General features: G+C 43.3%; 1 protein-coding gene across 1 annotated transcript; it reads right to left on the minus strand.

Annotated features, from left to right (window-relative positions):
• Positions 1–9567: 9567 nt before the first annotated feature.
• LOC112553079 (uncharacterized) lies at positions 9568–12745 on the minus strand. Its single transcript, XM_089084398.1, has one exon. It carries the CDS (start codon positions 11535–11537, stop codon positions 9576–9578), a length of 1962 nt encoding a protein of 653 aa, XP_088940524.1. The 5' UTR covers positions 11538–12745; the 3' UTR covers positions 9568–9575.
• Positions 12746–15452: the final 2707 nt, after the last annotated feature.

Consider the following 15452-nt stretch of genomic DNA (forward strand, 5'->3'; position numbering starts at 1 on the left):
AAAATAAAAAAAGAAAAAAATTAAAAAAGGACTCACCAGGTTGAGGTAGAAAGTCACTTAAAAAAAGTACAAAAGTCAGTACGAAAGTCACTTAAAAAGTACAAAAAAGAAATGTCCAAGAAAAAAATGTCACGTAAAAAATACACACAAAAAAAATGTTTAACAAATCCAAGAAAAAAAAACACTCAGTCACTGTAACAAAATACACACAAAAAAGAAAAATGTTAATAATCCATAAAATAATTTTATTCCCTCCGGATTATTCGCAGGAGGACTTTATTCACATACCCGCGGATTAACCCGCGGGGGGGACTTCTAAATAATTATTCTCCTCCTCTTCCTCCTCTTCCTCCTCTTCCTGTGTCAAAGCCAATGAACGAATATATTCGTACAAGGGTATTGCCCATGGCAGTTGCGCAACACCAATGAGAGGGTTATTGTCAATGTCATAAATGTAATAAATAAGTTGTTCCTCCACATATACTACAAAGTTACCACGGTACTCTGCTCCGAATTTTGCGCAGAGAATGACGCGTGGTAATTCCATTGCGTTGCACTCAAAGTTCTTCACGCAAAAAGCAATTGTTTTTTTCACACACCAGTGATTCTTTGCGCACAAAAATTATTATCGAGGCCACGAAGACGTTTCAATGCCTCCACAAGACTCATTGCATGAGACTGAACGCGGCGTGTCAAGAGAAGCGCCGATACTCCGGCTGCTATAAACAAATCGGGGAGACCTATGATGGCTTTTTTTCGTAGAAATCGACGTACGTGTCGCGGCGAGTCAAGAGAAGCGCCGATACTCTGGCTGCTATATATACAATGCTATATAAACAAATCGGGGAAACCTATGATGATGTTCCAATTTAAACAAAGAAATTGTCGATGATATATAATGGGTCATGGGGTGTGCAGGATCACAGTAGATGGAAGTCTAATGTGAGAAAGAGAGAGAAAAGCGTGCATACAAAAAACGCAAAAGTATCGCGTAGTGTCTAACGTTCAACGAGAAGAAATGGTAAGTGAAAAGACATCGCAGGAATTTGATTATTTGGCGTATATTAGAGATTTATTAAAAATTACTTATCCAACTGAAGCAGTAAGTATATTTATTCACATGTATCTTTCTAATGTTTAAAAATATTATTAAACTCAATATTATAAAAAATATTAAACTCAATATTTTTGTAATTTGACAGACATTATATCTCGATGGTATCTCAGTTGTGGAAATTGTGCAAGTACGGAATCTTATAAAAATTCAGATACGCCACCCGAATGGGGTACGTAACTTTTTCTCCTTTTTTTCTTTTTCTCTCTTTTGTCTTTTTTCCTTTATTTGATATGTAATGAAAATTGTGTAAAATTGAGATTTTTTATTATTTTTTGTATTATTTATGCATATATGATATCAAAATTAATGACTTTATGAATATTAATCATCGGCGATGGATACGGTATCAGCGTCGCCAACACAAGGAGTATTTATACTTTTTATGGAAAGAAATTACTCGCGAGGACGTATTTGATTTGCAGAGACTCTTTGGTTTACGTCCATATGAAGATGATGAGGAAGTGTGGTGAACATTGTCTACAGGATATTCTCATTATTTTGAATAATTACATAATTGAATAATTACATAAGTAATAAAGATCCACAAATATATGTATACAATACAATATATACAATAAATATTATAGTATATACAATAAATAAAAGTGTATGAGTTATTCTTTTGCATTAAATAAATATTAAAAAAAATTTTCACTTTTTTATCGTGATTCAATTTCTTCGTCATGTCCACACTGACCTACATTCCTGCTCGACGCGCGCGAGTCATCCCGGCAAGATAAACTTCTCGGCATTATATGATAAGAAGCGGTACGTCAATCGTTAGAATTATCAACGCATGGAAAAGAAATAAAAAACATAATTCGTATATCATATTTATTTTATTCATGGTTATCTGACCACCAATTAAATAATTTGAATACATTTTGTAATGCGCAATTAGTATAGTGATATCCGCATCGCATAGTATTATCAGCGTCCAAATTGTTTAGAGAATCTACGTTTTCGTAATCAGCATCCAGAGTCTCGATGTACACGCGCTCATCGTCCAGAAGCAAATTCCACAGCCATTGTCGTTTTTCCCTTGACATATATACGACAGCATTGCTGTCATCGTCGTCGTCGTCGTCGTCGTCGTCTTCTTTCGTTCCATGCACAGCCTTTGTAATCAAACTCTTAGCTTTGCTGTATGGAATCGTTCCGTCGTCCCATCGTAGTCTATGGTGATGACATATCACCCAACGTGCGCGAGACTTGTCGGCACTTGCGAGGAAATGCCATGGTATAGGGCTTGCGAAAATATAGTGAGAGAGAACGGTTCGTTTTCTGAGAGCGGCAAACTCCTTTACAACAAACTGTCCTCCAACGAGAAAACCTTGCAGGTCTACGAACGTTGGCACGACTATGACGAGCAATTGTTCGAGACTGCGGTCGATTTCGATGTATCATAGATTTTATTGTCTCTCTCTCTCATGTGCCAGCGATGCTCTTAGGTGATCTTGCGTACAACATTGGTCAACGGATTGTAGTGAACCACGCGATCGTGTATAATGAGACAGTACGCGGTGGTATTCATCGGTATGTTCTCCGTCTCAAATTCCAATCTCACGTCCACGGTTGCGCTCTTGACCGATTTTTGTCGAGAACAATCGATGATTACGAATGGACCGTTATGTAAAAAAGACGTGACGGTGAGACTCGGCTCGAGATACTTGTATCCGTAGTAACCCTTGCAGAAACGCGTACGTTTCATACAACACGGACCATCTGTTTTTGTCGAAATCAAGATGCATATCGTCGTACGGATAACATTCCGACTTCAGATAGAGTTTCACGTTGGTTAAGTTCCAGTCGTCGAATCGGCTCGTGTCCTCAGCCATGACATTTTTGCGACCTGTTTGCAGAGCAAAGATGACGTATCGCGGTTTCTCGAGCTGAGTAGCGGTCTTGATGGCCCACGAATGCTTGGTTGTACGCTGTAACAGCGGAAACTCGTACAGATCCCACGAGCGAAAAGCCATGCTCAAGTATCGTCCGCTCTCCAAAGTGCGCAGCATCGATAGTTTTTTTATCTCGCTCAATAACACGTGCGGCATTCGCCATTGTATCTTGAATAAGTCGATCACGGGATTCAGCGCCGAATTTCCCATCAGGCAATTGTTGTCGTTACGAGATCGTATCAAGATCAATTCGTGACGAGCGTTGATTATCACGCGTCTGTAATCCTCGCAAAATCCCAACAGTGCGTAGAGAGGTACGCAAAAGTTAAAATATCCATCCGCGCTAGTATGCGCATCCCAACCGGCATTCTTCAGAATCACGCTTCTGTCGGATGATGTCGTTACGTAATGTTTGAGCGTGCTGGTTACGCCCACGTTTCTGTTACGATCAATTTCCACACCATCAAACTCGTATCGAATCTCATCGAACAGGAACGCGACAAAATTATTTCCCACATCAGATCCCTCGACAACTCTGTTCTTCGTTAGTTTTCCCTCGATATATAGAAAGCTTTCGTACGGCAATGTGTACAGATCCTGTTGCTGTATAGGTATTCTTATCTCATCGCTGTACCCGAACGTCGTATTGGCAAACGGGTTGTACGCATGAGTCCCAATCTTGACGATGCGATCGTCGAAGATTAGCTCGTCTTCGATGTTTAGGATATCAGTCATTTCACAAGTTGCGCACCGCGAATCCTAAAGCTTGTAAAAATTTAACGTTCGACGCGTTAAGTTTCTTCCTCTTCTTGACGCAGCCGGATGAGCGAGTATTGTCGATCGATGTTTTCTTTGTAAAAGATGCGTTATCTCTCTGCGTATGCTTCGCTTCGTTCAACACGAGCATCTCAAATGTCACGCTCGCGTTATCGCTGTCGCCGTCGTATGTGCAATCTGACGGTGATCTCTTCTCTGAAATCGAGCAGTCGGTCCGTTGTTGACCGTCGTTCTGGTCAACAATGCGTATCGTTAGCTCCGTAATGCTCCGTACGATGACTGGCAGGTAAATGATCTGCATCGGCCTTTCCGATATCTTATATTCTGGCGCTCGGTGAAAATTCGTGTATCATGTGCACACTTTTGTCGTTGCTGTATGCACCCGCGGTCACGTTGCACTCTGCACGGATAATGTTTACGTTCATTATGTTGATCGACACGTCCAATTCGTGCCACCTTTGCGGTTGCAGTATACGCCTCGAGAAACCCAGCAGCGATCCAATGTTAGGCTTGTTAAAGTTTATTCTGTAGGCGCATTTAATCTCACACCTCATCGTGTTGTAATTTGCGCGGAGCACTATCGGGTATTCTCCAATCTCGTCATCGCCGCGCGCTGTGTCACCAGCGTTACCCTCGGGCGCGTCGCGTCGCGGACGTTTGCGTAAAATCTCACGTTTCAAAAATTCATTTATAGCATGCAGTTCATACGACCTCTCGGGAATCGTAATTTCTGCATCGTCTTTGCCAAAATAAAATGTATTGTTCGAAGCGTTTACATTCGGTATCGTGTGATAAGTCTCCAAAATTGTTAGACCAAGTTCATAATCATCGTCACTCAAATCTATGACTGGAGAGTAATTTGTTGCGAGAACGCTGCTCTTTCCGCTCAGCGTAAGCGTCAGCAACATGATGGAAAAAGAGTTCGACGAATACTAAGACGCCGCGACATTTTGTCGGACTTTATAAATTCACGCGTCGACCGTTTTGGAGAAGAAATCACAAGCACAGCTGTGCGCAGACGCTCTGATCGTACGTCTGATAGGACGTTCGATTGTACTCTATCGTCAGCATCATCTCCGAAATATCGTATCAGTTCCTTGGGCGGTCGAAGATTACCAAAACTGTCAAAGTACACAACGCGATTGTTTCCCTTTGCGTACGCTACCCAATGAGTACCGGGGCCCGTCGTGTTGTCCAGATTTACGATACCATTTTCATTTCGACGCGCGCCGCTAATCGGTAATGCGTCACGCATGAAAACACCTCTAAAGTACGGTACGCGCATACGCTTCGCCAGCTGTTCAATTGTACATTGGTGGTTACACCCGTAGGTATTTTTATCGTCTCTTTGGCGTTTTTTTTTCTTTTTTTCTTTTTTTCGCTGTTACGCCTCGTCCGCCTTTGTACGGGGCGAGATACAGTCCTTGTCCGTATTTGTACGGAGCGAGATACAGTCCCTGTCCGCGCGTTTCCATCGCGCGACGTTGCAGTTCCTCGAGTGGACATTGCGCGACTTTCCTGTCGTTTATCGCTTTCGCCACGCTGGCCGCTCCGCCGATTAAGGACCCGAGAGCGCCCAAAATTGGCAAAATCGGTAACACACCACCTCGTTTCGTCGTTGGAAGTATTCGTTTCTTTTTTTTGCCGGTTTTTTTCTTCACCTTCATACCCATGCCGATCTTGGTCTTGGCTTTCATCGCTGCCCAAACGGCTGCAGCTGCAGCTTTCTCGCTCAGAGCCGAATCTCTCGCGATGACGCGTCCTGATGCTTTATCGGCGAGTACCTTGTCCGCCGCGTGTCTGTCGGTGAGATCATTGCTCTGAGAATACGCAATGTCGTGTTCACGGCACGCCGCGTCCAGTGGATTTATGCCCGTTTCACCTCTAGCTAATCGCTTTTTCAACCGAGTACCCGGACCGCAAAACTGACATAGCCGGAGATATGTAGTTCGAAACGAAGCATGTTTATCGCTCGATTGAGCAGACCTCCAATGTAGCCTTCGTTTGACGCTGCTGCTGGCATAGGCCACAATCCTTTATCTTCGGTGCAGGACCATCTATATGATCTCGATCCTTCGATTGATTATAATGCTCGACGCAGCGACGATAGAGGTTTGAACCTCCAAATCCGCCTTTATATACTCCGGAAGCTTGTCCCACACGTGATCGATATAATTACCGCACGCGTAACAGTACGACCTTCGGTATATATTGCAACTGCTCACCGCTCAAATCCCGAATATCGGAGGGATGCGACAGCGCGAAATACATTTTTGCTACTGAGCGATTCGTGGTTTCGCGCGCCTATAAATAGGCGTTCGATCGAAGCCTAGATAACGCAGTGCGAATATGAAATTTGTACGGCAGCCGCTGACGATACGTGTCGCGAACTGTGACGAGAGAGCGCGAATGATGGGAGACATCGCGACGGAGCGCAAGCACGGTGAAATGTTACCGAGTACTATACACGCCATCATTTGCGGGCCGTCGAATTGTGGTAAAACCAACGTTCTCATAAGCTTGCTCGAGAGTCCGCACGGTGTACGTTTCGAGAACGTGTACGTATACTCGAAATCACTGCAACAACCGAAACATCGATACTTGGAAAATTTACTAACATCGATAGAAGAAATCGGCTACTTTACGTTCTCCAACAACAGTGACGTCATTCCACCGAGCGAGGCACGTCCCAATTCGATCTTCGTCTTCGACGACGTTGCATGCGATAAGCAAGATGCTGTGAGAGAATACTTTTCGATGGGCCGCCACTCGAATGTCGATTGCTTCTATCTCTGTCAGACGTACGCGAGGATACCTAAACATCTGATACGCGACAATGCGAACCTGCTGATTCTGTTCAAACAGGATGGTACCAACTTGAAACATGTTTACAACGATCACGTGAATACTGACATGTCATACGATGAATTCCGTGCGTTATGCCGCGATTGTTGGCAACGCGAGTATGGATTTCTAGTGATAGATAAGGACAGTCCGCTTATCAATGGGTGATACAGAAAGGAATTTAATACGTTCGCGGTACCGTAACGTGGTTAATCGATGTCGATACGTGGAGCAGGCAACATGGATAACACCAAAGATCGCGAGAAAATAGCGAAACAGATTGCGAAAACGAGTGATTCGATTCGCAAAAAATATCGCGCTTTAAAAATTGGTAAAATAGCTGAAGATACAACGTTGGAGAAACGCTTCAAGCCCATCGTCGAACCTCTAAAACAGATTGTTGAAAAAACCGAGGAATCTCAATCGATTGAAAGAGAAGCAAAGGATCTCGGTATTAAGAAAAAACAAAAACGTGAAGACAGCGATGACGACAACGGTAACGATATTACTACTACTACTGACAAGGATTCATATTGGACGGATGTTGGATGGTTGAAATTAACGCCACAGTCTAAAAAAACAACGTACAACGAAAGAATTGAAAGCCGCGTCAGATTCACTCGTGTTCGAGTCTACATCGATACAACCATCGAAAGACCCACCGAAAGAACCACCGCTGTTCCTGCAAAAGGAAGATGTTTTCGAAACAAAAGACGTCAGTGAACCGTCATTCGAAACAACCATCAAACAGAGTCTGCAAACGCAACAAGGTCGAGAGGCGTTGCATAATCAGCTGGGACCATTAGGGCAAAAGTACGTAAGCCCTCTTCTTGATGATAATGGAAAAAACGATACATTTGATCGCGTATACGGTGTTTATTTCGATAAAAACAGTGGTGCGATGCTTGGTGACAAGAAATTTGACGTTGACAAAAATGACTCCATAATCATAAATAATGTGAGATACAATGGTACACCAGGATTGTACGAATTGATCTTCAAGAGACTTCCCGATAACGCAGTTTTTACCGAGGATGACAAACAAACGTATAAAAGTATATTGTTAACAACAAATGCTCACAGACGTGGTCACAGCGCCCATAATCCCATCAAGGGTAATAGGGGATCCAAGTATATTAACATCATCGCTCCGCTCGTATCTATATATGAAAGTAGCGGTAAAAAGGGTGCAGGCATGAGCAATATACCAACCGCCATGAAGTTAAACGACAACAAGATCGATTACGTGCATTGGTACGATCCCAACGAACTAACTGGTGGATCGACTCCGATTGCTCGACGCTTCGCATCGAGCTGGTAACAACACTCACGACAACGAGATGCTGTCGATCATCGAGGAACTTCACGAAGCCAGCATTATTATAAATTAATCGCGTATCGACGAAACGAGCCAGTCGATTAACGTCAGTGAGGAAAAAAACAATTTTAAATTGTATATCTTATTTACTATTAAACAGCGTCAAAACGTGCGATCTGATGGACGTGAAAAAAATGTTAGCTCCGAGAGGCGACGACTCGTTGAGGAATTGCACGCTCCGGCGAGGAGAAATTTTTCGCAAAGACGTGTCATAATTCGGGGATACGACGATCTGTGGCAGGCTGACATCGTCGAGATGCGTCCGTACTCGAGTTTCAATAGATGTTATCACTACATACTCACCGTCATCGATGCGTTGAGCAAGTACGCTTGGGCCGTACGGCTCAAGAGCAAGATCGAAAGCGAGACGGCTAACGCTACCGCTAAGATAATTCGAGAGAGCGGAAGATGCCCGAGAAACTTGCAAACGGATATGGGAAAGGAATTTTACAATGCCGATGTGCAAAAATTCTTGAAAAAACACAACGTTAATCATTATTCCACGTATATGGTGTTGAAGGCATCGATCGTCGGGCGATTCAATCGCACGCTTAAGAACGACATGTGGAAGATGTTTACGCTCAACGGCACTTACAAGTGGGTCGACGCGCTACCGCGTCTCGTGTCAGATTACAACGCGCGCAAGCATCACACTATCGGCATGCGACCCGTTGACGTAACTCCCGCGATCGCCAAAAGACTCTTGGATACGGTATACAGCGCGATAAAGATCGCAGGTCCAGCAAAATTCAAAGTAGGCGAATCGGTATGCGTGAGCAAGTACAAGACAATTTTCGAAAAAGGTTACACGCCAAATTGGACCACCGAGATGTTTAAGATCGTTAAAGTGCAACGTACTAATCCCGTAACTTATCTGCTCGAGGATTATCGCGGAGAATCCGGTCCCGGGCGCGTTCTACGAGCACGAATTGCATCGCGCGACTCATCCGGACATGTATCTCGTGGAGAAAGTACTACGCAAGAAGGGAGACAAGGTTTACGTCAAGTGGCTGGGATTCGATAGATCGCATAACTCATGGATAAACAAAAGCAGTGTGATTTAATTCATTTTTTTCTTATTTTTATAATGTATTAAAAAAATAAATATACACTGTATACATGTATACAAAGAGTTTTTATTATTTTTTTCTCCCATTACATTTTTTAAACTATACATGTATGTAACTTACGAGAACACATGTAAAACTGCATGTATTATAAACAATATATGTATTAAGCCGAGTATACATTAAATAAATCGAAGAGAGAATTAAAGCTAATTCCTCAGCAAGCAGGATCTTGGTTGCTATTATAAAGTATATATAAAATAAATTTGAACAACTAAATTTTTATTGTAAAAACTACATATAAAAACTACAAAAAATACATACATCTATATTACATATATAACAGTATAAAACTACAAGAATACATACGTTCGTACATACATAGATATGATACATAGATACGTACATACATACGTGCATATATGCATACATATAAACTATATAAAAAATATAAAAATATATGTACATTGTATAAACATGTATATATATATATATTACAACGGAATCCGCCAATGTCCCCACGGTAACGTCTCTGTCGAATCCGGTACGATGTATCGTTTGTCGTCGTACGGACTCAGAGCGATTTTCGACTCGGACACCGTGTATACTTGGTGTAGCTTGGATCTTACACACGACTGGCGACGAGTCATTTCGATCTTTTCGTTCAAGCACCGCGTATAATCGTCAAACGTTATTGTTCGCGTTACGACGTTATTCTTTACACCTTTCGCCTTTTTAATATCTTTTCTGCCGTCCACCCTCACCGCGTACATCTTCGCTCTGAGTCCGACAAATTCCGTCATTATCGCACCGTTATTCTCATCCTTCATTAGACCGGGTACTTTTTTATTCGCGAGAGGCATCCCGTACGCGTTGTCCGTCGGATAATCGCTCGTATCGAATCTAGCGATATCGCATTTCATCGCCTCGAACACATCATCGCACTCGATGTGGTATACGAGACTGTCCGTGTCGGTGTACATGATCTTACATTTCTCGCGATACAGCGGTGACATGTATTCGTGGTGAAATTCGTACAAGCCGATTTTCGATATGTCGAGTATACACATACCCACGTAAATCGGCTTGTTGAATTTTACCTCGAGTTTACGCATTTCGACGGCGATTAAGTTTTCCGCAAAGACGCTGCGGCTGTGGAAATTTGATTTCGCGATCATTGCCTCCGCGCCATACCGTCCGTCCCATTTGGTCAAAAGTTTAACGTCGACGTGATTGCGCACATTTTCCATTGTTTTACCGAATACCGCGTTGTTCATTAATTTGTACAAATTTTTCTCAAAATCGTTTTTCGCGTACGTTCTAAAGTGTGTGTTGAGTTCGATGTAATCGCGGAGCCAGGCGGATTGAGCAAATTGTAGTACGCGATGTATCTTTGCGATACGAAGACCATGGCGCGTACATTGCTGCAGGTTGCGATAATGGATGACGTACCGCTTCTTATCGTATAACGTCGCGAGAAGTTTATCCTGCCGCGTGCCGGGTGGTTTATCGCGCGCCGGACAGAAAGGTAGGTCAGTGTGTCGATCGTGTAAATGATGCGGATACTCGAGATCGACTTCGAGAATATAACCCGTAGACGAATCCGGAGCGATCGCGCTCGCGTCAAAGTTCTCAACGTCTTCCATCCATCGAAATTCGGCATAGGGCAGCGGTTGACACATCGCCCATCCGTACAGATTATTTACGTCAAAGTACATAAGATATGATGACGGTTTCGACGGGTCGTACGAATGCATGTATTTGTTATTGGCCTGCGCGTATCTGCCGGAACATTGACTGAGACCGCCGCGTATACCGCGTTCGATAAACATAACCATATCGATGTCGGTGAGCAACTCAAATTTTACGCGCGTATGTTTCAACATGGCGTCCCACATGAAACCTGGCAATGTGTAGTAATGCGCGGGATCGAGTCCATAACTCGCGACGCAACTTTCGCGGAAATTTTCGAAAACGTCGGCCAATAACAAGACATCGGTCTTGAGATATAGATCGCTGTATTCGCCGAGCGTTCGGATGGAGAACCGCTGCCAGACGTTCGCGGCGTGCGCGTAATCGTTCTCCGACACCGTGTCACCGGTCAACGAGCTATAGAACGATTCGCGCGGTGGTAGGCGCGTGTCCTGCAGCTTGTCCGCGCGATCCACGTATTCGTACGGAAAGATACCTTTGCGCGTCAACAAATCAAAATTTTCGTTTGAGACCGTGGAAAATTCGGAACGTAAAATTTTTAATTTTTCTTTCGTTAGAAAATATGCCAATTTATCAAGGCTGGTATTTAAAAATTTGTACGAATCTATGAACCGCAAGCGTACGCAATTTCGTGAATCTGATCTCTCGGTGGTATCTTTAATGTGTTTTGTAAACGAAATATATTTTTCTTTTGTTATCGGCAGCACGTCGATCCTGCCTTCGAACGCCGTAGCTATTTCCATGATGATAAAGTGCGCGTCATAACCGGATAAGTTGTGAAATACTATATATGGGAATGCAATACGAATCTTTATAATTTAGATTACAATTTGAGTGCGCGGGACCATGGTAACGACCGGTAAGATGGCAATGATCGCGTATCCGCGTGTCGTCCGACGCAAATGATTTCTCGCAAATGTGACAACGCGTCGCGCTACGATATGCCTCCCACTGCTCTCTCGATAACCATCGATTTCCATGGGGACATTCGCGGATAACAGAATTTTTACTTGATGCGCCAAATCTTCGAGTTGCCGAACGAACCACGTAACGCAATCTTCGTCGCGACGAAATCGATATACCGATAACGCGTCGTCGTACGAGCATCGCACGTAGTATCCGATGCTAAATACCTCATGCTGCTGGTAGGTATACGATGCGTCTTCCCTCTCTGCCGGTTCCGTTCGCCGTAGTACGCACTCCAAGTCCGCGTAAACGATGAATGGAAGTCGTTCCTTATTCGTGTGATTCTTGAATTCGAGCCACTTGTCGTCCTCGCTCGGCAATGGCGCAATCGTTCATCTTTTCGCAGTCCGTTGTATGTGACTGCAATCTTTCAGACGAACTGAAGTAATGTAGACATCTGCAAACGGAAAATATGATTTGTAGTATTTAATAAACAATTTTATAAGGGAAATAATAAAATTTGTTAAAATACATACCGGTCGCAAAAGTATTTCTTGCATTTCTTCATGTTTATTTGCGAGCTCACAAGGCGGGACAGATCTTTGATGTACGCAAAGTGCCCCGCGTTGTCGTCACGCGGATCCTGCACGTACAATAGATTTGCGTGCTTCTCCATCTTCCTTGATGTCAGCCATATCGGGAGAATCTCCTTTTCCTTGATACCGTAGACGTTGATTGAGATGTCGTTGAGATGTTCGAACTTCTTAATTTGGTTCAACGTCATCGGAAACGTAATGTCTTGCAAATTTAACACCGTATAATGCGGGTACGACAATTCCCGATTTGTATTCCTTTCAGCCGGATGCAGAGCCGCGACCACCGACCACGCGAAACACGCATTGTCATTGGATCGTACATTGATCACCGCTCGCTTTAACATAATTTCCCGCGGTAATTCGATGTAACATCCCGCGTGCATTGGATTATATTTGTTCACGTTTATAGTCAAATTTAGAATTCGCGACAACGCCCATCCACTGTCGCGTTCTTGGAATTCTTCGAGCGACGTCAACGTGGGTTCGATGACGTGCTGCTCGTACCACTCGTCCACATTTGACACTCGAAAGAGTTCACTATTTTTAGTGTTTATACTTTTGTTTGCGCGTTTATCGGCCGTCACAAACTCGCCGTTAAATGCAGTGTTCACTTTCACACTATCGTGTCTTTGTACAATGTTTCGCACTCGCTCGAGCACTACACCACCAGCGTCTTCTAAAAATTGTCGCGGCTCGATATAGTCCACATTGATCACCGCACCAGTCAATATACGGCTTTCAAATGCCGTATCGATTTCTCGCCAAACGAGAGATCCATTGTCTCTACTGGTGCTCGCGTACTCACCGCCAACGTGCACGAAACGTCTTTCTAGTTGTACTTTTGCACCCGCGAGTCGCGCGATCCTCGCCACCGCAGATTGTCTATTTGCAACGGTGAGTCGAGGACGCTTAACACGGCTAAGTTCTTCGAGTTGTTCGATGCACTCCTCACATCGTTGCAACCACGCGAAACACTCCACCAAGGTAGCGATTTGGCTGCACTGCTCCAGCAGCTCGCGTTCCACTCGCTCTAGGTGTTCCATATTGCAAAATCTTGATTCTTTTAAATTGTTGTACTGTCTCATCAAAACAATTTTACATTTTTTTACTTTCTTTTTTTCTTTTCTCTATAGCTGCTTTAACTCGAAGCCAGTATACAAAGCGTTGTATTTCCGACATGTCCGGAGATTGATGGGAATAGAACAACCATATATGATTATCCTCGCTTCTTGGAATTATCTCTGCTACTTTTTGCCGCGAGAGAGGTAGTAATATATTGTATGCGTGTCCTCTATAATGATAATATGTGCACGCTTCCAGAATTATTTCCGCTCTCTCAGAAGGAGCGGAGAAGCAGAGAGTCGAATTGTAGCGTCCCTTAACTCTTGGACGAGGAATCGGGAAATGGGGAGTTGAGGTATAGTGTCTCTTTATAAAATACACCGCCACGTTCACTGGTAGATGAGAGATTGAATCCCATAACGGAGAACTTGTTAATTCTTCCAATGACCTTTCCATATTGTTTTTATATCACATCACACTCTTCCACTTGCATATGCCTCGTTCACAATGTTGTCTTTTTTCAATTTGTGCAAATTGGGCATATGTTGCATGGCATTATCATACAGACGGACTGTTGGCAATTGGAGCAAAATCGGCTGTTTAGCGCATTGAGAGTATCTATCTCGTGCTTCCTAACGGCATACAATACTCCAATGTCAGTGTCCGCCAGACGAACCATGCATTCGGCACACAGAGTTAGTGCACCACCCGTTGAATAATAAAATTGTATTGAACAATACTTTTTATTATTATTCAACGCAAGGAGTTCCGAACGGGTGACAATTTTTTCTGCATAATCCGTAAGGTCATCACTTTGATCACTTATGTAATTGCTATCGTCAGACAATGCGTACTCTTCGTCTTCAATATCAATGTCAATATTGTCAATCTCTATTTCTTCTTCATTTTCAAACACTTCGTCCACTATATCCACAAAGTCTTCCTCATCCATATTAAACACATTTTCTATATTCAACACATTATCCATTTTCACCGTCACCTATTTTTTTCACACACATTAGACTTCCATCTACTGTGATCCTGCACACCCCATGACCCATTATATATCATCGACAATTTCTTTGTTTAAATCGGAACATCATCATCATAGGTCTCCCTAATTTGTTTATAGCAGCCGGAGTATCGGCGCTTCTCTTGACACGCCGCGACACGTACGCCGATTTCGGCGAAAAAAACCATCATAAGTCTCCCCGATTTGTTTATAGTAATCGGAGTATCGACGCTTCTCTTAACACGCCGCGACACGTACGTCGATTTCTACGAAGAGCTATCTTTTCACGGGCTCTTCCTAGAAAACAAAATTTGAACGTCATCGCGCTCCTTTGCGAACATGTCGCTACATGTTTGATTGCAACAATGAAATTCCTAGAAAAAAGGGGGAGGGGAAAGGTGGGGGGATTAACGGTTTGCCATCAAAAAAATTTATGCGATCAGTCCTCCTCCATCGAACGATCTGCACGACAAAAAAGGTACTCCGCTCCTCCATCGTTCGAACAACACGCAATGTATTCTGCCAAAGGAAACAGTGCACCGTATAATGGCGAAAAACAAAAGAAGGAATGTAACGCGTAAGTTTCACCTGCATTTTTTTTATTTTTTTCTCTTTTTTCAATATTGTGCAGTATTATATATTTAATTTCCACAGTATTTCGGTGGAGCGTCGCGCGGTGCGCTTACTGAGCAGACGTTACACTCTGACGGCCACGAGTTACAAATTTCTGGAAATTGGAATCAACGTTGGTCCACCGAGCTACGTGGAGATCGCTCTGGGAGATCATCGGGGACAGGAATTGATACTGTCTCTCGAAACGTGGAAAGGACTCTACGAGCAGCGATGGAATATCTATAAATTGCTGCTAAACGATTACAAAGACAATTTTATAAGCGTCGGACCATTAACCGTCAGAATTTGTCTGATAAACGACGTTACACTCGTACGTCTTGAATCTTTGAACGTACGCGTAACGATGATCGAATCGACGTTACGTCGAATGTTTGCTCTGAACGAATGTATCGATGTGACGTTCGATCGACTCGTTAGATTCGTCGATACGATCGATACCAAGTATACGC

Source organism: Pogonomyrmex barbatus, unplaced genomic scaffold (genome assembly GCF_055798465.1).
Source record: "Pogonomyrmex barbatus isolate J1 unplaced genomic scaffold, ASM5579846v1 scaffold82, whole genome shotgun sequence".
Taxonomy (NCBI): domain Eukaryota; kingdom Metazoa; phylum Arthropoda; class Insecta; order Hymenoptera; family Formicidae; genus Pogonomyrmex; species Pogonomyrmex barbatus.

Coding starts and splice junctions, on each gene's coding strand:
- LOC112553079 (XM_089084398.1), bottom strand. CDS start 11,537: ATGGAAATAGCTACGGCGTTCGAAGGCAGGATCGACGTGCTGCCGATA.